The sequence below is a fragment of the Podarcis melisellensis genome (assembly GCF_964234715.1).
Source record: "Podarcis melisellensis genome assembly, chromosome: 2".
NCBI classification, from domain to species: domain Eukaryota; kingdom Metazoa; phylum Chordata; class Lepidosauria; order Squamata; family Lacertidae; genus Podarcis; species Podarcis melisellensis.
Window position 1 is genome coordinate 111,014,861 of NC_138529.1, and position 24,481 is coordinate 111,039,341.

The 24,481-nt window shown below is 46.6% G+C and overlaps 1 protein-coding gene and 1 long non-coding RNA gene across 3 annotated transcripts in view; one reads left to right on the top strand and one right to left on the bottom strand.

Moving 5' to 3' along the window:
- LOC309365315 overlaps positions 1-24,481 on the top strand; it is a 141,392-nt gene that overhangs the window by 34,947 nt on the left and 81,964 nt on the right. The window lies entirely within an intron of this gene.
- The window catches only part of CFB (complement factor B), a 44,379-nt gene that overhangs the window by 17,735 nt on the left and 2,163 nt on the right, over positions 1-24,481 (bottom strand). For both annotated transcript variants that reach the window (XM_081901773.1, XM_081901772.1), the window contains exons 2-11: positions 22,759-22,965; positions 21,125-21,310; positions 19,846-20,019; positions 18,530-18,625; positions 15,899-16,035; positions 13,547-13,685; positions 11,478-11,630; positions 9,703-9,798; positions 2,528-2,665; positions 1,812-1,909 (exon numbers count right to left, since the gene is read on the bottom strand). In XM_081901773.1, coding sequence (XP_081757899.1) covers positions 1,812-1,909; positions 2,528-2,665; positions 9,703-9,798; positions 11,478-11,630; positions 13,547-13,685; positions 15,899-16,035; positions 18,530-18,625; positions 19,846-20,019; positions 21,125-21,310; positions 22,759-22,965 — 1,424 coding nt within the window. The remainder of the gene's footprint in view (positions 1-1,811; positions 1,910-2,527; positions 2,666-9,702; positions 9,799-11,477; positions 11,631-13,546; positions 13,686-15,898; positions 16,036-18,529; positions 18,626-19,845; positions 20,020-21,124; positions 21,311-22,758; positions 22,966-24,481) is intronic.

The following is a 24,481-nucleotide window of genomic DNA, read 5'->3' on the forward strand; positions in this document are numbered from 1 at the left end:
CTTGCGAGTTCTTATGAGTTTGTTTCCTTTTTCTTAAAGCCGCTAAGCCACTAATAGCCGTGCTTCGCAAGACGAAAAAAACGCAAGGCGAAGAAACTCGCGGAACGGATTAATTTTGTCTTGCGAGGCACCACTGTATGTTGTTTCCTCGTGGTTAGGTCACCCCTGTTCTGTCTGAAGTGGTACAGTCCAGAATCCTACCATTGTAGCCTTATGAGGCTTTGCCCTCGGGTGGGAAAAATATTGCGCCCGGGAAAGGGAAGTGGGAGTCAACAGAAACTCAAGGAATAGTTTCGGAGAAAAGGCTTTTATTTCTACCATCCATGAACTGGTAAAAGGAGCAGGTATGATAGTTCACGAAAAGCATGCACCGGTTCACAGTCATGTGCACAGAGTTTATATACGCCTTTCCAGTTCCCTCCCCTTCTTTCCTCCTTCTTCCAGAGTCCTGCCCCATGGGTTCCTCTGAGCATGAACAGAAATCTGTCTTGGGACTATTGTGGACTCTTGGCACCTTTCCCAGGAAAGGTGAGTAAGAGTGGTTCAGCATGTCCAACCGAATGAGATAAGATTCGTTTCTCAGGCCTGCTTTGAACAGAGCCTATTCATTAGCTTTTTGAAGCCTTCTTGTACAGATAAAAAGTAACGGTTTTGCCTTGCAACAGCAGAGCAAATGAGCAGATGCTTAGCTGCTGAGAAAATGATTTTGAAAAGCTTTGAGAAGCTTTGAGCCTGCTTTTTTGGGGGGGAGTGACTTCAGGCCTAGGTGGGGTCACCTGTCCTCACCTTCCTTCACCATCTCTTCCTATTACCTCATTCTGCATAATACTGTATGAATCCCCTCCAACATTTCTCTGATGAAAATAGGGACTCCATCACTTCTCGGATAAAAATCGGGACATCCTATTCTATAGGTGGTGCTGTGAGGGATGCGGGTGGCGCTGTGGTCTAAACCACTGAGCCGATCAGAAGGTCGGCAGTTTGAATCACCATGACGGGGTGAGCTCCCGTTGCTTGGTCCCAGCTCCTGCCAACCTAGCAGTTTGAAAGCATGTCAAAGTGCAAGTAGATAAATAGGTACCGCTCCGGCGGGAAGGTAAACAGTGTTTCTGTGTGCTGCTCTGGTTTTGTCAGAAGCGCCTTAGTCATGCTGGGCATATGACCCGGAAAAACTGTCTGCGGACAAACGTCAGCTCCCTCAGCCAGTAAAGCGAGATGAGCGCCGCAACCCCAGAGTTGTTCGCGACTGGAGTTAACTGTCAGGGATCCTTTACCTTTTTATTCTATACGCTCCATCATTTCTCCAATGGAAATAGGGACATCCTATTCCATTCTCTCCAACATTTCTCCAATGAAAATAGGGACATCCTAACATACCCTCCAACATTTCTCTAACAAAAATAGGAACGGCCTAAGGAAAAGTGGGACATTCGAGGATCAAATCGGATATCAGGACGGCGTCTAAATCTGGGACTGTCCCTGGAAAATAGGGGCACTTGGAGGGTCTGCTGTATGTAGATTTGGACAAAGAGGTGCTGTGCAGGAGGTGGCTAGAAAGCAGGCCCTGTGGTTGCTAAGCAACCACACCATACTTCCACCCAGCAAGTTTCACAAGAACCCTCCTTAGTGATGGGGGTGCCACGGGATGCCCCAGCTGGCACTATGCTTGGGTCGAACCTTCTCTGTCTACTCAGAGGCTCCAGAAGCCATGAACCCAAACCAGATATCCATCAGACCGCCACTAAAGAACCAGATCTCCATCAGATTGCTACTGCAGAAAACCCTTGTCTCCTCGTTTGTTCTGCTCTCACCCGGATGCTGATTGTGACGTGCCAGGGATTCTTCTCTTGGTCCCTCGCTTGCGTGTGCTCCTTGGCCAAGCCACACATGGACAGAACCTGACTCTCATCTGAAAAGAGAAAGGGATGTCACCTTCGGCTCCCCAGGAGAGAGGGGCCTCGTGGGTTGAGAAGGAGGCAAAAGGGTCAGGACTCCTGGGTTCTTCTGGGAAAGGAAACAGTGGGGACTGACAGGAGGAGGCAGCTGAGAGCACCAGTTTCCTGGTTATACATTGAGCCAGTGTTGAGGGGCTGCTAAAGGGCACAAGAAGTACTGGATGAGGCCAAGGGCCTGACATGCTGCTTTCTACAACAGCCAGCCAGGTCCTTCTCTGGAAGGCCCAGTTCCCTAGTTCCACGTAGCCATCATGGCTAATATTTTTCACGTATGATTCTAATCCACTCAAGCTACTGGCTATTATGGTACTTTCTGTTCAAGCTGAGTAGCACTAAGACCCGTAGGAGTGGCCAGTGTCGTGTAGCTGCTCTCAAACATTTCCCAGAATCCTCTGCAATGATGTGGAAAATGGGCATTTGAGTTGGCCTTTGAGGAACTTATCTTTGCTGTGTCATAGATACCAAGGATGAGGAATGGAGAGGAGGCTGAGAGTCAGATATTTCTGGGAAAGGAAATGTTGAAGGACAAGTCGGGGGAGTGCCGAAATCCCTGAAATGGAGGTTCGCCTTACCAATCATTTCTTCAAAGGCATCCCGTACTTCATCGTAGTCTTTGAGCTTGAAGACGTGTCTTTCGCCGGGCTTCTGAGACGCCAAGGCGTTCACATTCTCTATGGCGACCATGGACCCGATACCAAAGATGTAAACGTCTAGGCACAAGTGGGGGTGGAAGGCAAGGGTGAGTCAAGAATTTCTAAGTCTCCCACATGAGGAAAGGAAAAGAAAAGAAAAAGCACCAGTATGTGACAGGGCAAAAGACCTTCCTGTGCCACAGTAGTTCATGGAAGAAGTACCTCTGAAATAAGGGAGCCTCTTTGATTCTATGCCCTTTTCGTAGTACGACTTATGATTCCCTTGCAAAAGTATAAATTCATCCCCTAGCGGACTGTGACCCTGAACTACAGATGCAAAGTATTTGTTCCTCCTGTGCATGTGAAAACCAGCATATGCAGCCAAGGACACATGGTAACAAGTCAAAGAGATAACTGTTCAGTTTCTGTTAATTGATTCTCATGGAAACTTACAGATTCTGGCTTCACACAATTAACTCAAGGCCGTGTCAATTTGCTCTTGGCAGAAAGCCCAGGTCAGCTTGACCTAGAAACTGCTTACTCTGATTGGTTAACGACCAGCATTCAACTCTTAACTAGGGATTGCTAGCTCAGTTTGATGTGAGGTGTGTTAGGAGTGGAAGTGCTGTGTATGGTTTTGAGAGAGAGAGAAAGAGAGGATTTATTTTGCTTTTATTTGTATGCAGAAACTCTGCTGGTTTTATTTTCTCCTTTTTAATAAATCCTGTAAATAGTTATTCTGAGTCTAGCTGACTAGTCATTACTGCCGCAACTAGCTTCTTCGCTGTGCAGGAAAACTCTGCTACGTTTGGGCTAAAGCCAATAGGGCTATGCCTGACCCTTCAAAGTTCCAAGAGGTTATGGGTATTGTGCTGCCAGCCTGAGTTGCGGTGGTGTCAGCATCAACGGCGTTGGTTCCAGTAGTTCCAGAAGTTGTTGTTCCTGGCTGGTTCCTGACCGTGGTGAGCTGGTGACGCAGCGGACAGAAGGACAACAGCTGCAGCGTGTGAGTGCTGGGTGCTGTGGTTCCTGTTTTCTCTCTCGGTGGTCGTGAGTAGCTGGTTCCAGGTTCCAGGGACATCGCTCTCAAGATGGCCTCACAACCAGTTCAGATGGCTTTTGAGCGTCTGAATGACTCCAATTACTTGCTGTGGTCGGAACGCATGCAGGCAGTGCTGCAGAGGGATCGTCTCTGGCAAGTGGTGAGTAAGTTTCCTGCGAAGCCTGATGATGAAGACCTTGATAAAGACCAAAGAGCAAGGGCCACAATTGTCTTGGGGCTGGAAGATTCCCAGTTGCCGTATGTGAGGGGAATCAAGACAGCTAGAGGTGTGTGGCAAGCACTTAAAGAACTCCATGTGCGTGAGACAGCGGTTTCCAAGCTGTTCATTCGCAAGGCATTGTACAAGGCAATGTTACAGCCTGGGGTTACAATGCAGGAACACCTACACAGTTTACAGTTAAAGTTTACTGCGCTACAGGAAAGAGACTGTGCGTTAGACCAGCAGGAGAGGGTGGCTATTATTTTGAGTTCTCTCCCGGAAAGCTGGGATAATTTAGTTTTGTCTCTAGAAGGCATACAGGAGCATGATTTATCAGTCAGTTACGTTACTGGGTGTTTGATTGAAGAATGGCAGAAGAGGCAAGAAAGGTCATTTGCTGCAGAGGCTTCTACAGGCAGGCGGTTTGGAAGGAGTTCTCATGCCGTGCCAGAGGTGAAGCAAAAGCAGCGTACCGGTGATGAGTCAGCGTTTGCTGTTAGGCGTTGTTTCCGATGTGGGTCTTCAGGGCATCTAAAACAACAATGTCCGGAGTTGGTCAAGTCTCAGTGGCCGGTGCAGGAGCAGAGACGAGATCAGCAGCAGCAGCAGCGGAAAAAGAAATTCTTCAAACGAAAACAGTCAGCTCAGCTGGTGACCGCCGAGGTCAAGATTGCTGATGAGAAACAAGCTGTCTGGGTGGTCGATTCGGGAGCTTCTCGGCACATCATAAATTCAGATGAATTGTTTGTTTCCAAGAACTCAGCACAGCGCAGCCAGGTGGCTCTAGCAGACGGAAGTACTTCCGAAGTGATTTCAGGGGGTGCAGTTTTTGTTCCTTGTCTTCGTGAATGTCTGCAAAATGTACTTTGTGTGCCTTCATTAAGGAGCAATCTGATGTCTGTAGATTGTTTGCTAAAAGCTGGGTTTAAAGTGTATTTTGAAGGAGGCAGTTGCATTATTAAGAAGGCTGGTGAGATTTTAGGCACTGCTAAATCAGAGGGAGGCTTGTTTTGGCTTAAAGCAGGATCTCAAGTTGCAGCAGTAGTCAGTAAATCTCAGCCTGCAGTGAATAACAAAGCTATACATGACAACTGTGTGCACTTATTGCATAGGAAAATGGGGCATGCTTGCTGGAAAAGTGTACTAAAAATGTCTGAATTGGCTGATGGGGGTAATTTAAAGAGTTGTAACAAGTACCTTGATTGTAATGTTTGTAAAAAGGTTAAAACCCACAGAGTCTCTTACCCCAGAAGTGACAGAGTTAGTGAGTCACCGCTACAGCTGGTTCACATGGACGTAATTGGTCCATTTGCTGTAAGCAGGGGTGGATCGCGTTTTTCACTAACAATTGTGGATGACGCCACACGTTACTCTTGGGTTTTTCCCATGAAGAATAAGGGTGACGTGTTCACTAAGTTTAAAGGCTGGGTGGCATCTGTGGAAAGATTTCTGTCCATTAAACTCAGAAGGATTCAGACGGACAGAGGTGGCGAATTTATGTCAAATGCCTTTAGAGATTGGTTACAGAAGCGTGGCATTGGGCATAGAAAAACAAACGCTTTTTCCCCAGAGGAGAATGGCGTTGCAGAGCGAAAAAACAGATCTTTACAGGATATGATGTTTGCCATGCTTGATGATGCTGATTTGCCCATGTCTTATTGGGGGGAGAGCATGCTCACCGCGTGTTATCTCCAAAATAGGCTCTTTCATCAAACAATAGGTACAACTCCGTACTTTAAATTGTTTCAGAAAAAACCCAAAATTAACCATTTGCATGTGTTTGGATCAAAAGCCTGGGTATTAATTCCAAAACAAATGAGAAAGAAGGGAGATCCTAAGACCAAACAGTTAGTGTTTGTGGGTTACCAGGAGCTTGGAAAAGGTTTCCGCTTTGCTGAAGGGACAAATGGCATTGTGATCTCCAGGAATGCCAGTTTTTGTGAACATAGTGGCTGGGAGAGACTACATGCCAATACTGAGGTTTGGTTTGAACCTTCCCAGGAGCTTCATGACTCTGAAGGTAAACATAGAGAATCAGAGTCTGAGGGGGAGGAAAGTTCAGATAAGAGCTCTCAAGAAAGTGGAATTAGCCAGAGACCAGTTGCTAAGCAACAAAAGAGAGGTCGTAGTTCTGAGGAGGAAAGTGGGTCAGAAGAAAAATTTTCTCCCAGAAGATCTAAAAGACAAAACAAAGGAGTGCCTCCGGTGCGTTTTTCTCCTGATACTGCAAATGTTTTTAGTGTGATTGCAGAACCCAAGAGTTTTCAGGAGGTGTTAAAGTTACCAAAAGAGGAGGCAGAGCGCTGGAAACAGGCAATGGAGGAAGAGATGTCCTCTCTGAATGAGCACAAGGTCTTTACACCAGTAGCAGCGCCTGAGGGGGCAAAGATTGTAGGCTGCAGGTGGGTGTACAAACTTAAACCTCTGGTGACAGGAAAGTACAAATACAAAGCTCGTTTAGTGGCTCAAGGATACTCTCAGAGGCCTGGAAAAGATTATGACGAGACTTTTTCCCCTACTGCTAAGGGGGACAGTGTAAGGCTGATTCTAACGCTTGGAGCAAAGAGAAAACTCCTGTTAAACCATTTTGATATCCAGACTGCATATTTACATGCATCAATATCAGAAGACTTGTATCTAGCCGAACCGCCTGGTTATGAGACAGGTTCCAATAGAGTGTTGAAATTAAACAAAGCTCTATATGGTCTCAAACAGGCTGCAAGATCTTGGAACAAATGCTTCCATGAGGCCTTAGTGTCATTTGGTTTCAAGCAGAGTACAGCTGACAATTGTGTTTATGTACGTGGTACAGGCAGTGATCAAGAGTTTGGTCTGATTTATGTAGATGATGTATTGTATGCTTGCAAAACAGATAAACAAACTAAAAGGTTTGCCAAGCAATTGTCCAGTAAGTTCAAAGTGAAAGACTTAGGCCCGGTTAGGACATATCTAGGGTTGGAAGTGTGCTGGGCCCAAGATGGCAGCTGCCTAATTAGTCAGCAGAACAAAATTAAACAACTACTGACTACATACAGAATGCAGGATTGCAAAGGGGCAGTGGTGCCTATGGATCCAGGTTTCATAAAAACACTTCATACAGATGAGAGTCCTGAATTTGAACATCCTGATGTATTAACTAAACCATTGGCAAAGATAAAGAACAAGCAAATGTGCAAGGGTTTAGGTTTGCTGGGAAAATAATCTCCTACATAGGTGTTATTTGATGTTAATTGTCCAGCAGAATCTGTGAGGGGGTGTTCAGTTTCTGTTAATTGATTCTCATGGAAACTTACAGATTCTGGCTTCACACAATTAACTCAAGGCCGTGTCAATTTGCTCTTGGCAGAAAGCCCAGGTCAGCTTGACCTAGAAACTGCTTACTCTGATTGGTTAACGACCAGCATTCAACTCTTAACTAGGGATTGCTAGCTCAGTTTGATGTGAGGTGTGTTAGGAGTGGAAGTGCTGTGTATGGTTTTGAGAGAGAGAGAAAGAGAGGATTTATTTTGCTTTTATTTGTATGCAGAAACTCTGCTGGTTTTATTTTCTCCTTTTTAATAAATCCTGTAAATAGTTATTCTGAGTCTAGCTGACTAGTCATTACTGCCGCAACTAGCTTCTTCGCTGTGCAGGAAAACTCTGCTACGTTTGGGCTAAAGCCAATAGGGCTATGCCTGACACTTCAAAGTTCCAAGAATAACGTCTCGCCAAACACTGTCGCTCCATGGATTCATAGACCAGTGTTCTTCAGCCTTGTCCTCTTTGTGATGGTGTACACCCTGAATTGATTTATGCCAACTGTAATGCTCTCTCTCTCTCTCTCTCTCTCTCTCTCTCTCTCTCTCTCTCTCTCTGTGTGTGTGTGTGTACATGCACACACAGTTTCATTGTATTGCACAGTTATATTGTTTTATATGGTATGCAGGGTAAATGCAGCCTGCAACCCACAATTGGTGGCTAAACATTTGCTTGACGAAAAAAATAATAATAATCACCTTAAATGATAGTAGTGGGAATGACCAAAGCTAATGTACAGGCAAGATATATCATAGCATGAATGAAATATCGGGAATTGTAGATTTGGAAGGTAAAATGAGTCAAGATGAAAAGTAGCCATCAGTGGCTCAGCCGGTAGAGCATGAGACTCTTATTAATCTCTGGGTCGTGGGTTTCAGCCCCACATTGGGCAAAAGATTCCTGCATTGCAAGGGGTTGGACAAGGTTGGACAAAGCCACTTCCGAGCTGGAGGGGTGGGGTTGCGGGCTTCACGCCCCCTCCACGTGCGCGGGGGGCTGGCTCTCAGCTTCCACACAATTGGGGGAATCCCTGGCCGCGTCATCCCCTGGCCAGCCAATCGGCTGGCCTAGGGGCGTGGCCTGCACTATTTAGTGGGGATCTCCCTCTTTTGGCTGTTTCAGCTGCTCTGGTTTCCCATCCTCCCGCCCGTTAGGTTTTTCTTTCCGATATTGCTATGGACCTCGGTTGGTCACTGTTAAGGGGCCTGGTAGGATTTTTTTCCACTTGGCAAATTGGCTCCAGCCACTTGGTTTTTCGCCTAGGTAAAGGTAAAGGGACCCCTTCCCACCAGAGTGGTACCTATTTATCTACTTGCACTTTGACGTGCTTTTGAACTGCTAGGTTGGCAGGAGCAGGGACCGAGCAATGGGATCTCACCCCGTCCGGGGATTTGAACTGCCGACCTTCTGATTGGCAAGTCCTAGGTTCTGTGGTTTAACCCACAGTGCCACCCGCGTCCCTTGATGGTTTTTCGCCTACCTCGTAGCAAATTGTCACAACTTCTTTTGCTTTGGCAGTTAGGCAATGGTAAGGGTATTGTTATATAGATGAAAGAGGAGGAAGTGCCATCACCTCCCCCGCATATTGAAGGGTAGCCCGATAAAGGATTCCGGGGGGCGTGGCCCTGTCTGAAGCCTATGGAGGTGAGGGCCTAAGGCACGCCCCCGAGTGGTGACCCCAGGGGAGCTCCTAGTTGATGTGCATCAGCAGGACTCCCCCTACTGGTGGTTAACCCTTCCCGGACTTCAAGCAGGCAGGCTGAATCCGGATAGTCGGTTAGGATCAATGCCTAAGCCAATACCGCTCATTACCTGTAACCAATAAAGTTGTGGCCATTTTTTGCCCATTAACCTAAATAATTGTGTCATGTATCTTTATGCGGCAGCTAAACTGGTGACTGGGGGGCGGCCGCCGAGACCATATAACACCGGTCTTGAAAGACCTACATTGGCTCCCAGTACATTTCCGAGCACAATTCAAAGTGTTGGGGCTGACCTTTAAAGCCCTAAACGGCCTCGGTCCAGTATACCTGAAGGAGCGTCTCCACCCCCATCATTCTGCCCAGACGCTGAGGTCCAGCGCCGAGGGCCTTCTGGCGGTTCCCTCATTGCGAGAAGCAAAGCTACAGGAAACCAGGCAGAGGGCCTTCTCGGTAGTGGCGCCCGCCCTGTGGAACACCCTTCCAGCAGATGTCAAAGCGATAAACAACTACCTGACATTCAGAAGACATCTTAAGGCAGCCCTGTTCAGGGAAGTTTTTAACGTGTGATATTTTACTGTATTTTTGGTTTCTATGGAAGCCGCCCAGAGTGGCTGGGGAGGCCCAGCCAGATGGGCGGGGTATAAATAAATAATAATAATAATAATTATTATTATTATTATTATTATTATTTATTTCCACTGGGGGGAGGCGGGAACTCGCCACGCAACTCTGGAATTCTATGAAACCATTCTCTAATGGTGGTCTAGGTCATTGCTGCCCTTTCCAATCACCCCCCTGCCCCATCCGCCCCCCCAAAGCCCAACATGAATCATTGTTATGTGACGTGTCTTACCCAAGAAGTCATTACGAGCGGGCTGGCCAGGAATATTGAGGAACTCCTTGATTCTCCCAATGACAGGAACAGGGGTCCCTCCCATGTTGTAGTCTCCTGGGATGAGGGGAAAGGGAGAGAATTTGGTGAGCGTAGAAGAGATGGTACTGGAATGCCCTCCAGCTTTTGGAGGGAAAGACTACAAGGCCATAATTAAGGGAGCCCTGTTGGATCAAACAAAACTCCACTTTCAACAGTCTTGTGTTTCCGGCAGGCCCCTAGGAAGCCCACAAGCAGGTCTGGAAGACAACACCCCTCCCCTTTTGTTTGTGCCCCCCCCCCCAGCATCTGGTACTAGGAAGAATAGGGTCCCTGTTAAGCTGGAAGTTCTGCTAAATGCCATTGTTTGGAACCGTTCGTCCCCCCCCCCCAATACTTTTAATTGCTTTTTTGTAACAACAACAAATACAACAAATACATTCAAAAATTTGTATGTCTTCTTATTTACCCTGTGCCTTATTGCGCCCAGCCTTCCTTCCATCCCTTCAACGGTTTTCATGTCTCAAATCATTTCTTACAGTTTCTTATTTACACTCCATCCACATCACAAGATTTACACTAATCCTGCTACAGTTTTTAAATTCTTACAATTACTCCGTATATATTCAACAAATTTACTCCAATCCTTTTCAAACTTTGCTTCTTTTTGGTTCCGGATCTTATAAGTCAATTTCGCCAATTCTATGTATTCAAACATTTTTGTCTGCCACTCCATTAAAGTTGGGATTTCTTGGGATTTTCATTTCTGAGCCACTAAGATTCTAGCGGCGGTCGTTGCGTGCATGAATAGTTTGTAATCTTCCTTTTTTAATTCATCCCCTGTTATCCCTAGCAAAAATGCTTCTGGTTTCTTTGGGAAAGTGTATTTAAATAGTTTTTTCATTTCGTTATATATCATGTCCCAATATTTTTTCATTTTTTCACATGTCCACCACATGTGAAAAAATTCACCGTCTTTTGTTTTATATTTCCAACACATTTTATTACTTGTTTAGAACCGTTTTGAAGGGAGTCTTGGCCAACCGTCTCGGGGACACCTTACCCTTAGGTCCTTTAAAAACAGGCCAAAAACATTGGTCCCTGGATAGAGAGATTTTCTCAAAGACAGGATTTGGGGGTAAGCCCCACCCCCACCCCCTTGCCATCCAATCATGTTGCAGTCACCTAGGAATAGAATAGCACACATGCTCAGAGCCAATTTTTGTGGACCCATTATGGGTAAAAAGAAGAAGGAAAGGCAGCAAGCCTTTTAAGTAGAGGTATTTCCCAGCTTGCACCTGTACCGGAACTGTTTTTAAAAGACATTTTATCATGTATGTGTTTGCTGGGAACTGGGCTTCTTTGGGAGGAAGGATGAAGGAGAAGAGTTTGGATTTGATATCCTGCTTTATCACTACCCGAAGGAGTCTCAAAGCGGCTCACATTCTCCTTTCCCTTCCTCCCCCACAACAAACACTCTGTGAGGTGAGTGGGGCTGAGAGACTTCAGAGAAGGGTGACTGGCCCAAGGTCACCCAGCAGCTGCATGTGGAGGAGCAGGGAAGCGAACCCGGTTCCCCAGATTACGAGTCCACCGCTCTTAACCACTACACCACACTGCCTCTCCAGTGTGGTGGGATGGGACAGAAATTCAAAATAAACAAAGCAATTTCTGAAATCAATGTTCTAATAATTCTTTTTAAAAGGAGGAGGAAAGGTGGCGATGCAGCTAACATTCCCCCTTCCTTACGGTCTCACCGTCAGTCAAGAGGAGGATAACATGGCGGGTGGTGGTGGCAATAGGAGCAGGATCCAACCCTTCCCTCAGTTGGTCCTCTTGCTGGTTGATCATCATCTTATAGACAGCATCCAGACCTTTGTAAATGTTGGTTCCAGGCTTTAGCTTGTGTTCTGCAGGAAGAAGAAGAAGGATTCAGCTCATGGCAAACAACCCACTAGGTCAGGGGTCTGCAACCTTTAAGACAAAAAGAGCCACTTGGACCCGTTTCCGAAGGAAAAAAAAACTGGGAGCCGCAAAACTCGTCATTATAAAAATAACTTTTTGTCACTTTTTTATTATTTCTTTGTTTGACCCCTCAGAATTACTCCTCCTCATAGAAATAAATGTTAAATTAACAAATTACCTTTTGTGTGTGTGTGTGTTCTTCACTCCCCTTCAATGCAGTGACCAGCGTACATGTACAATGTAGTGGGTGGGCGGGAAGGTGACGTCGGGATGGTGCGTGACTAATGCATGCACTGCCCCCATGCGACGTCACAGCCAGTACAGCGCCCGCCACAGTGGGGAGTGTCGGGGCGCACAATGCGCCTCCTCCCTCACTAGTATCCACCCCGGAGCCGCGGCAAAGGTGTAAAAGAGCCACATGCGGCTCCGGAGCCACGGGTTGCAGACCCTTGCACTAGGTGGACAGCTGAGGAAAGCCTCAGTAGGCCTCAGGGGCTTCCTTGTAGGGGAAAAAAAAAACAGGCCTCTACAATTAGCGATGGGCAAATGTGCCAATTTGGGTTTCTCATTTTTCCAGGCTTCAGTTCCACATCACTTCATGGAAAATCCCCTAAAAATGCATACTTTCTCTTTGCCAAGCAGTTCCCCCCAGTATAATGCATTGCCGTACATTGTTTTCACGAAGAAAGATGCATTTATACGCAAAACTGGCCCTAGCAAATGCACTATTGTACACTACTTGGCCAGAGAACTGCACTGCAAAATTCAGAGATTATTCATAGAATTGTAGAGTTGGAAAGGACCACAAGGGTCGTCTAGCCCATGCAATGCAGGAATCCTTCTCCTATGTAGGACTCAAACCCACAACTCTGAGTCTTATGCATAAGAGTCTTATGCTGTAGGGACACGGGTGGCGCTGTGGGTCAAACCACAGAGCCTAGGACTTGCCGATCAGAAGGTCAGCGGTTCGAATCCCCACGACGGGGTGAGCTCCCGCTGCTCGGTCCCTGCTCCTGCCAACCTAGCAGTTAAAAAGCACGTCAAGGTACAAGTAGATAAATAGGTACCACTCCGGTGGGAAGGTAAACAGTGTTTCCGTGCGCTGCTCTGGTTTGCCAGAAGCGGCTTAGTCATGCTGGCCACATGACCCGGAAGCTGTACGCTGGCTCCCTCAGCCAATAAAGCGAGGTGAGCGCCACAACCCCAGAGTCGGTCACGACTGGAACTAATGAACAGGGGTCACTTTACCTTATGCTCTACCAACTGAGCTATCCTAGAGAAGTATGAATTTCTAAGGGCGGCTGTGCCTTAGAGAAGAAGAGTTTGGATTTGATATCCCACTTTATCACTACCCGAAGGAGTCTCAAAGCGGCTAACATTCTCCTTTCCCTTCCTCCCCCACAACAAACGCTCTGTGAGGTGAGTGGGGCTGAGAGACTTCAAAGAAGTGTGACTGGCCCAAGGTCACCCAGCAGCTGCATGTGGAGGAGCGGGGAAGCGAACCCGGTTCCCCAGATTACGAGTCTATCGCTCTTAACCACTACACCACACTGGCTCACCACACTGGCCTTGGTTTGTGTGTGTTTCTGGGAAGCGCAAACCAAACAGGTTTACCTTTAAATGTGAACCGAGCCAAAATTCAGTCAAACAGGCTGCTTCTATGTTGATAGAAAAGCAGTTGTGGGACGTTGAAGCAGTCTGGAGCCATTTGCTAAATTCACTTGCCAAATATTCCCCCTCCAGGCAGCTATTTGTCCCCCAAAGGTACAGTAAACCTTCCAACGGTGCACAACACCCCCCCCCAATTCTCCTGCCCAGCCCCCTAACCACCTCCCTAGCAGAGGTCAGGAATGCAGCTTACCATTATATTTCAGGGCCTCCAGCTGCTCAATCACCCAGGAGGCATCATTGCTCTTTGGGTTGGTCGTACTCAAAACCTCTTTGCTGTGGGTGGCAAAGGTGACGATGCCGTACCGAGGGAAAGTGTCATAGCTGGATATCTATATCGAGAGGACAGAGTGTCAAGAGAAAGAGGAACCTTCATGGCAATAGTTGTTATTATTATTTTTTTTTCAAGCTGCACATTTCAGGTCAATAAACACACAAGACGTAACCGGCTATACTTTTGAATAAATAAGGTAGACTGTTCGTTGTATCTAATTGTAGATTTCAACAGAAGTAGCTCATAAAGTTCAATGAAAAAAGCGGAAGACCCAGGGGATCAGTTCATTCTCTAATCAGTTCATGCATAAGGTCCATATATGTGAAAGTGTCTATTCCACCTGTCTGTTCATAAAGTCCAACAATCCACATGAAAGGTAGTTACAGTTCCACAGAATCCTTTCACAGTGTCTAAGACAAGGATTTCCGGAATATTAGCCTTGTTTCGCTGTCCTGGGCTTCATCAGTAGTAAAGGTAAAGGTAAAGGGACCCCTGACCATTAGGTCCACTCGTGACCGACTCTGGGGTTGCGGCGCTCATCTCGCTTTACTGGCTGAGGGAGCTGGCGTACAGCTTCCGGGTCATGTGGCCAGCATGACTAAGCCGCTTCTGGCGAACCAGAGCAGCGCACAGAAACGCCGTTTACCTTTCCGCTGGAGCGGTACCTATTTATCTACTTGCACTTTGACGTGCTTTCTAACTGCTAGGTTGGCAGGAGCAGGGACCGAGCAACGGGAGCTCACCCCGTCACGGGGATTCGAACCGCCGACCTTCTGATTGGCAAGTCCTAGGCTTAGTGGTTTAACCCACAGCACCACCTGCGTCCCTCTCATTAGTAGTACAAGCTCATGTATGATATCACAGGACAGTGGATCTTATAGCATAGTAGTAGCTGTTGAAATCTACAATTTGATACAATGAACAGTACTTTATTCAAAAGTACAGCCGGTTACGTCTTGTCTGTTTATTGAATATGTTTAACGTAACCATAGGTTTGTTGTTGTTTTGCACAATTCAGGTCAGCAGACAGCTTTCGTGGTGAGTTCCATCTCTGAGGACAACCAGAAACCATTTCAGGAGAGGGAGGGATGAACTCAGTTAACCATATTCTACCTCAGTGTAGAAATTACAGGGTTAGGGGCTGTTACTTTGTGCTGCGTTCCTTCCAAAACCTGGAAATTACTAGGTTCTCACTCTGTTCACCTCCCCAAACTGTTGGGTTCTGCTTGCAAGGTGCCAGGATTCTGGTTTCTTCTCCTGGAAATCCCAACAGTCAGATTCCAGTGGCTGCCTTCCTTCCCCCATCTCTGTTACCACAGCAAGTTTAGCAGACTAAAATTTGTGCATCGAGAGCATCATCTAGCTTGCATTAGCAGCATGTCTGAGTGCTTACTTGGTCAGCTGATCCCAATGGCCAATCCCTGCCCACCCGGCCCTATAAAGCCCTAGCCTCAGAAGCTACTCCCCTCAGTACAAGAGCATTGTCTTTTGAGAAAGTATCCATCTGTCTCTCCCTCGGCCTTTCCTGGAAAAAACACTGGAGCTGCAGCATGGCTCCCAGCTCAACTGATCCTGCAAATAAATGAATCTCTCTAAAATAGATTTTCACTGACTGCATCTTCTACATGATTATTTTTTAAGGAAACCAAGTTCTTTCTTTTTATGTTGTTTGGAACTCTTTTTATTCTTTACTTTTACTACTAATGGATGTCGGCTTGTTTGCTATAACTACCAAACTCTGTGAGTAAAATCTCCACTTATTTGCAAAGCTAAGTTCTGTGATTTATTCTAGCCTAAGTATTTTCATTGGATATGTCTTTTTAAACGTGGATGAGGGCAGATGTAAATCTAACCAAGTTTTAATGTGCTTGGAGCAATTGCCATTGTGCTAATGCTGCTACAAAACAGTAACAATCTCTCTTCCAAACCTCTCTCCAACTGACTATATATCCTCTTCTGGGGCCTTTGTCCTGGAACTCACCCCCCTCTTATGAACCACTCACCTACTCTGACTTTTGGCCTATTTGAACTAACTGTTGGCTCCTCCTCCTAGACTCAGAACCCAGATGCCTGGAGCCTGGTTCCTTTCCTCCTTCCCATTCAGCTTTGCTCCTCACCAAGGTTTCCACCCAGATCTGACAACTTTTTGTTCCACTGATGATCCTAGTCAATAGAGTAGGGGCTTTACAGCAGACCTCTGCTTCTACACTGATCCCATGCTGCTCTTCTTGGGGAAGGGGAGAACACAGAAAGTTTCTCAGCCTACCACACCTTCTCGATGAACTTGATGATTGCATCCCGAGCTTTGCGAAATGTTGGCTGACCAATACTCCGGGAGGCGTCAAGGACAATGTAGATATTCATTGAGCCATCAACCTCAATCTTGATTTTACGCTTCCCTGTAGCAGCTGTGGGGAGGAAAGAGCCACAAGAGGGGAGGTATCAGCAAAGGTTAGCAACCCCCCAAAAAAAATTAGTGGGAAGGAACGAACCAAACAGCCCACTGAGGACTGAACATGCTCAGTGGTCATGGGATCCCAAATGTTTGATGCAAGGTGTGTGTGTGTGTGTGTGTGTGTGTGTGAAAACTGGAAAGGCAAGGAGGGAGAATAGAAACAACTAACTGAAATTCTGAACAACAGCACTCCAGACTACATTTTGTTGCAGGTCGTACCCCTTGTTTCCTCTGAGCTGTCTCGGTCCTACTCAGAAGGAATCCATTGAGGATAATAGACACTGCTAACTTAGGTTCATGGATTTCAATGGGCCTAGTCTTTTTTTGGGGGGGGGACGCGGGTGGCGCTGTGGGTTAAACCACAGAACCTAGAAGTTAGCGATCGGAAGGTCGGCAGTTCGAATCCCCGCGACGGGGTGAGCTCCCGTTGCTTGGTCCCATTGCTCCTGCCAACCTAGCAGTTTGAAAGCACGTCAAAGTGCAAGTAGATAAATGGGTACCGCTCCGGCGGGAAGGTAAACGGCGTTTCCGTGCGTTGCTCTGGTTCGCCAGAAGCGGCTTAGTCATGCTGGCCACATGACCCGGAAGCCGTACACTGGCTCCCTCGGCCAATAAAGCGAGATGAGCGCCGCAAACCCAGAGTCGGCCACGACTGGACCTAATAGTCAGGGGTCCCTTTACCTTTACCTACTCTTTTTTAAAAATGTATTTTTATTAAAGATTTTCTTGATTTACAAAGATATGTGCAATCTCTCTCTCTCGTATATCCCCCCCCTTGTAACATTTTTTCTTTTTTTTTTTTACAAATCGGTTTCATTTGTTGAGACATTAGGAAGAATAGGGGGAAAGAGGTGGAGGGCGAAAAAGATGAGTGGGGGTGCGTCAGGTGGTGATGTTTCTATTTTACTTAATATATGTGGCATAAAAAAGGGAAATTCCCTTATTCCGAATAGGATTCCTCACAAGAAAAGGGAAAAGTTGACAGCTGTGATATGTGGGTTTTTGTGTCAGCGTTTCTTGTGCAGGTTCTCTGCTGTTCACTTGCGTTCCTTTGGTGGTGAGAGAGGCAATGGGCCTACTCTTTAGTAGAACTTCAATGGATAGTAAGCCTTCAGACATTAGGGTTGCTGCTTACGTGGGTCAGGCAACACCATCCAGACCTAAGAATAACTCCCAAGGTTTGCAAAGGTACAGGGAAATATTACAAGAGGGGGGGAAAGAATTTGCCATGTGCAGCACTGTTTTTGTTCCGCTGCAACTCCTCTTCCTGTCCACCGTGAAGAAATGAGGTAACTTACGTAATTAATTACACAATTGTGTCAATTAAGTAAGTTACATTGTGATTATATTATTCCATCCCATTCGTTTCAATGCAAAGGAAACACAATACAAGTGGATAAAACCCCCAAATAAATAATGTATCATTTCCAAACTGAAAGCAGCAGCAGCAGCAGCAGCAACAAGAAGATCATGTTGGCTGAATTGAGCTCCATTCAGGGCATAGGATAAGTAAGTAAACATTGAAAATTTCTGCTCCCATTTCCTCTTTTGGTTGAATTCTACAACACTCTCTAGGTGGGATCTTCTGCCTCACAGGAGTAGTGGACGCTCGGGTTGAGAATGTGAGCTGTGCAGGATCCACGTTTGCAACCCACATCTGTGCACGTGAGGGTTGCGATTCGGCACTTCTGCGCATGCGCAAAGCACAACCGCTGAAACCCAAAATTAACCCATTCCAGTACAGTGGTGGCTTGCAAGACGAAATTAATCCGTTCCGTGAGGCTCTTCGTATAGCGGTTTTTTCGTCTTGCGAAGCAAGCCCATTGACAGCTTAGCGGATTAGCGTTATTAGCGGTTTAGCGGCTTTTAGCGATCAGCTGTTAAGCGGCTTATCAGCGGATCAGCTGATAAGCGGCTTAGCGGCTTAGGAAAAGGGGGGGGAAGGGAAAAAAACCCGAAGGAACTCGCAAGACATTTTCGTCTTGCGAAGCAAGCCCATAGGGAAATTCGTCTTGCAAAGCGCCTCCAAAACAGAAAACCCTTTCGTCTAGCGGGTTTTCCGTCTTGCAAGGCGTTCGTCTTGCGGGGCACCACTGTACTTCCGGGTTTTGGTGGTCTGCAGCCCCAAAAAAGCAACCTGAAGCGGCTGTAACCCGAGGTAAGACTGTACTGCTGTTTGCCTTTGCTCAGCTCACACCCTGCTTATACATTTGTCAAAAAGAAACCATTGCAAACACACCTAATAAAACTATAGAGGAAAGGAGTACCATCTCAAAATAAGCAATGTTCCTAGTGCTGTTTGCTCCAAAGGAAATTTGGTAGCCCCTTCCTAGGTTATCTTACCACTCAGGAAAATGGGGAGCATCTCACAATGTGGTTGTCCCACACCTGCAAATTGGACCAGGGGTATCCTTGCACAAAACCCCACTTTGCTCCCAGATACTTACAAATATTTCTGTTGGAATCTGCAGACTCGACCACTTCAGTGAGGGATGAGATGAACTTGGAGGAGACCTCTTCTGGAGTATCAAAGGTGAAAGGATCTGGGGAGGAAAAGGGGGAGAGAGGGAATTAGCAATCTGGAGTGTTAAGAACTTGTTCGCGCAAGGAGATTCTGAAGCCAGCTTGAGCAAACTTGATGAAAAGGATGAAGGTCAAAGGATAGGGGCCTCTGATCTCGCCAGATATGGTTGGCTTCCCCCCACCCCATCCCATGAATCAGACAACTGATAGGTAAAGGTAAAGGGACCCCTGACCATTAGGTCCAGTCGTGACCGACTCTGGGGTTGTGGCGCTCATCTCGCTTTATTGGCTGAGGGAGCCAGCGTACAGCTTCCGGGTCATGTGGCCAGCATGACTAAGCCGCTTCTGGCGAACCGGAGCAGCGCACAGAAACGCCGTTTACCTTCCCGCTGGAGCGGTACCTATTTATCTACTTGCACTTTGATGTGCTTTCAAACTGCTAGGCTGGCAGGAGCAGGGACAGAGCAACGAGAGCTCACCCCGTTGCAAGGATTCAAACCGCTGACCTTCTGATCCGCAAGTCCTAGGCTCTGTGGTTTAACCCACAGCGCCACCCGCGTCCCCAGACAACTGATAGTTACCCCAAAACATCATTCCCTTGCATTTGCAAAATGGAACTAGAAACACAGTTTGAAATGGGATTCCAGTTCTGATGTGGATGCAAACTGCAGTTTGTTGGATTTGGGTTTCATGGTAAACTACAGTTTGCTCAAAACCAGGAAGGGAGGAAGGAAATTAGACTTGCATGAGGGTAGGAGGGAAGTCGGAGCACATGAGCCTGAAGCACATTCATGACTGGCCATTACATGAGATCCATGTCAACCTTCAATGCATGAACAAATCTGAAGTGAAAGCTGGTTATTCCCCAGTATAATTTATTTTTGGTAACCTTGGGTTGCCATATTTCAGGAAGTAGAAACTTTTGTTTTGGGTCAGTTGTTGAGGTGTTTTGTTTTGTTTTTGCAAAATCTCCCCCCAAAATACCAGTTTTTGATTACTATTTTTTGAAAAATTTGGCAAAAAAACACACTTCCACAATAGGTTGCCATACGTCCAGGTTTTCCCAGACATTTAAATCAGCTGACGGAAATTCCGCCTGGATGTGACTTTTGGCAACCAAATCCCAGCATTGTCCTGGAAATTCCAGATGTATGGCATCCCTAACATGGTCACAGTTCTTGGTCCACTCCTCCAGGATTTAACCTCCAATTCCAGACCACATATGTTTCCCCCAGCTCACTTCTACATTCCGGTTCCGATCCACTCCAGGCTCCTGATTCTTGGCAAATCCGCTCTTTTGATCCCACAAAAGAGAGTCCTCTGTCACAACTGTAGCGGATTCGATCTTCAATTCGATATTGGGTGCCATCTTTTTGGGCACCGATGGGGATGCCAGGGTTGGGGCAGTGGCCCGCTAGGTAGGAGAACAGAATCACAGTTATGTAGCTGTTGCTATAAAGCAGCCAGAAAATTAAAAGACACCTGCTTCTTGGGAGAAAAGCAATAACAAACCTAGACAGCATCTTAAAAAGGAGAGACATCACCTTGTCAACAAAGGTCCATATAGTTAAAGCTATGGTTTTCCCAGTAGTGATGTATGGAAGTGAGAGCTGGACCACAAAGAAGGCTGATTGCCAAATAATTGATGCTTTTGAATTATGGTGCTGAGGGAGACTCTTGAGAGTCCCATGGACTGCAAGAAGAACAAACCTATCCATTCTGAAGGAAATCAGCCCTGAGTGCTCACTGGAAGGACAGATCCTGAAGCTGAGGCTCTAATACTTTAGCCACCTCATGAGAAGAGAAGACTCCCTGGAAAATACCCTGATGTTGGGAAATATGGAGGGCACAAGGAGAAGGGAACGACAGAGGATGAGATGGGTGGACAGTGTTTTCGAAGCTTGAGTTTGACCAAGCTGTGGGAGGCAGTGGAAGACAGGAGTGCCTGGTGTGCTCTGGTCCATGGGGTCACGAAGAGTCGGACATGACTAAACGACTAAACAACAACATGTTTTTGTGTCTCGGAACTGCTGTATGCATGCAACAGTTATCTGCCAATGCCCAAAACTCTCCCAAAGTTGTAGACTCCCACTTCTCTAGTTATTCACAGTGCCTGTTATTTCAGGAATCCTCATATTCAGCATGCAGCAAAGTAAGCCAGTGCCGCCAGGCCACTGTTCAATATTATAAAAGCTAAAAGCAGCTGAACACTTTTAAACAGATTTGCAGTCAACCTCTTGTGAAAAATAGTGTGACCTGCAGCAAAGTTGCATTCTTTGCAAGGATCTCAATCTAGAGATGCACGTTCTTGCAAGGGCTTACCTTACCAATTGCGGCTTGCAGAGGAGCAGAGTTTGTGCAAGTTGCATTGGTTTCATATAGTGACTCAGGTCTTGACTGACCACACAGAAGGTGCCAGATGGATAGAATCGAAAGACGGAAGCGAAGAAAAATGAAACCCCTCTCTCCCCAAAAGGAGAAACTGGCAGAGTCTGCCAGTAAATGCACGCTAAACTCACCTCCATCATCGCATATGGTTGTCTCTCCACTCCATTTCCCATTGGGGAGGCAGGTGCGATTACGTGACCCTCGCAGCGTGTAACCCTGGTAGCACTCAAACCTCAGTTCCTGGCCTACATTGTAGGACCTCTGGCGGGGCTCATATAGGCCATTTTCGAAATCCAGAGGCCTGGAGCAGGTGATGTCTGGAAGGAATAGCAAATGTCAGTAAGTAGGATCTAGTAATTGGTCTGCATCCTCTCACCAATCAAATCTCCTCCCCACCCCCCATACAATCCTCAGATTCTGCCATATGAAGCCAATCCTGTCCTGGTCCTCTGAGCATAGCTATCAACCGTCCCTTATTTGGCAGGAAAGTCCCTTACCCCAGCGCCGTGTCCCGCTGCTGTCCCTTATTGATGATGTCCCTTAAATTTCCCGGGTTTCAAAGGAAGCAGCTCCTCTCCCTCCCTCCCTGCCGGCCAGGGAGGAGGGAGGCTCCAATTGTGTTGCTAGGCTGCGTTGCTCACCCAATAAAGAATCTAAGAATGACTGGGGGGTGGAGCTTGCATGCCTTGTGCTGATCAAATCGGCCACCTTGCCTGGGGACTCGCTTTTGCTCAGCGCTTCTCAGCGGAGAGGTGACGGTGGTTTTCCTTGCTGCATCCCCTTTGCCGGGTTGCTGCGCTGTGGGAACCACCGCTTGAGGCTTCGTTTGGCTGCTGGCTGGGCTTTCTGCCTTTGGCTCGGAGGGGCTCAGAAGTTGAACATACCTGTGCCTGGAAAATCCCTTATTTTGGCTGCTGATCCCTTATTTTCGAGGCTTCTGGTCCCTTATTTACAAATCTGTAAGTTGACAGCTATGCCTCTGAGGCCATCCCAGCCCCAAATGCTATTTGAAAAGTTGGAGAAAGCTCAAGTTGCAATTCTCACAGCGACGTCTGATGCGCTACATCAAAGTCAAAGGCCATCGGGACACCAGTAAAAACTCAGGGTGCCTCCAGACATCAGGAGGGACATACCAGAACTTGAGGTTTGCACAATTCAAAGTGGATCAAAAGGCTCTGTTGTTGTAGCACAACAAATCCATTTATTAAAAGAAGTGGGCTTTTTGCAGTTTGGTAAGTGACAGTGAAATGTATTAAAGATTGTGTGATAAACAAGCGATAAATGGGAAGATGTGCTAGCAAATCAGAATGGAACCTCAATAAAGACTGGATATACTCTAACCACTGTGTAAGCTTTGTGCAAGCAAGCCAAGAGGAATCCTCAATAAATAAGTTGTTTGGAGGAGCCGCCAGATCTTATCAGATGGGCCAACTTTTCTAGCAGCCCACAGTCTTAAGTCTTTAACTGCAGCTTGAACTGTAGATATTAGCAGGTGCTGCAATGCATATCTCCACATCAGAGAAAAGTTTCCCTGTTGGTGCTGCTTTTGGCAGAACCGTGTGCTGTTAAAAGGCACAGGAGCAGGCCAAGGTCAATGTCCCCCGATCAGTTGGCAAAGATTAATATTCACCATATGAAAATAATGGATAAAGGTAACTTTTGTGGAGGACTAGCCGTGGCAAAAACAGAAAGTGAGAACAGATGCATTTGCCCTACAAATGTCTAGATGAACAATAAATTGGCATATTTGAGTGCTCTATCGTACTTCGGCAACTGGCCTTGGAGACGCGGCTTTTCAGTGCATTCTGCATGGGGCTCCATGTCCCATCGTACCGGCAAAACCGGTAGTCTGTAGGGTACGGGTATTTCCCATCTGGGCACTCATATTTCAGCACAGTGCCGTTTTCCAGTACGGTGTACTGTCCCCCAGCAATCTCAGCGGTTTGGGGGTCACAGGCATTATCCGCTGCATCTGAGGGGAAAGGGAAAAAAGCAGAAAGTTAAAAAGAAGAAAAAAGGTTCAGATCACCACTGACAGCCCACACGACCTGCTTGTGCACATCAAAGTGCAGACATTGCTCCAGCTGACTGAGATTTCTTAACATGCCAAAAAGAGACACTCATAAGTGGCAAGATTTTGCTTTGGAGTCTGCCTATGGTATCTGCCATTATTTTACTTCTGGGCATACCTGTCAACTTTCCCATTTTTTAAAGGGAAATTCCCTTATTCTGAATAGGATTCCTCGCAAGAAAAGGGAAAAGTTGACAGCTATGCTTCTGGGGTTGCTAATAATAATAATAATAATAATAATAATAATAATAATAATAATAATAATACAATAAAGGATCAAACATTAAAAGCTTCCTAATAAGGGCTGCCTTCAGATGTCTTCTAAAAGTCAGATAGATGTTTATTTCCTTGACATCTGATGGGAGGGTGTTCCACAGGGTGGGCGCCACTACCAAGAAGGCCCTCTGTTTGCTTCCCTGTAACCTCACTTCTCGCAATGAGGGAACCGCCAGAAGGCCCTCGGAGCTGGACCTCATGGGGCTGAATGATGGGTGTGGAGATGCTCCTTCAGGTATACAGGACCGAGGCCATTTAGGGCTTTAAAGGTCAGCACCAACACTTTGAATTGTGCTCGGAAACATACTGGAAGCCAACCTGGTGCCCACGGGCACAAAGGTTTTCCCCTGGTGCCCACAAAAGCTTTGGAGCTGCACACATAGTTGCTGCCTCCATCTGGAAATACATAATCATCAACTTTCTCACCAGTTTAGAAGACACCATAAATGATATGGAAATATAAGAGGTGGCAGCTTTTTTGATCAATCAGTCACTATACATGAGGGAACATGAGGAGAAACAGGCCCAGGCCTTGTCCCCGGCCTCCCAGCATAATTCACAGCTGAGGAAACCACAGGATCCTGCCCTTCCCAAATCTGAATTCACCATTCTGCTATCTACCGATCACAAGCAGGCACACAAAGACTCAGATGGTGCAATGTTGATTTATTCTCGTTGGGAAATTCGCAAGAATCGCAAGAGCTCCACTTTTGGTCCCTGACCGTACAGCTTAGTGTATTTAGTATAATGGCTAATCCGAGACTCTGTTTATACAGACACATTTCCTGAAGTCAGCTATCCAGCCCCCAACCCGAAACATCGCCTGGAACTACCTGGTTTCTATGGTGTTTGTAACCCTATGGCTAAGCTGCACCACTCCAGAATCCATGTGCACAGATAAGTAGCGTAACAGCTAGAACCTCTCTCCCTGACATCTTGTATTTTCCACGGAGGGAATTGCATTTATGGGAGAGTATTCAAGTATTTGGGACGCGGGTGGCGCTGTGGGTTAAACCACAGAGCCTAGGACTTGCTGATCAGAAGGTTGGCGGTTTGAATCCCTGCGACGGGGTGAGCTCCCATTGTTCGGTCCTTCTCCTGCCAACCTAGCAATTTGAAAGCACGTCAAAGTGCAAGTAGA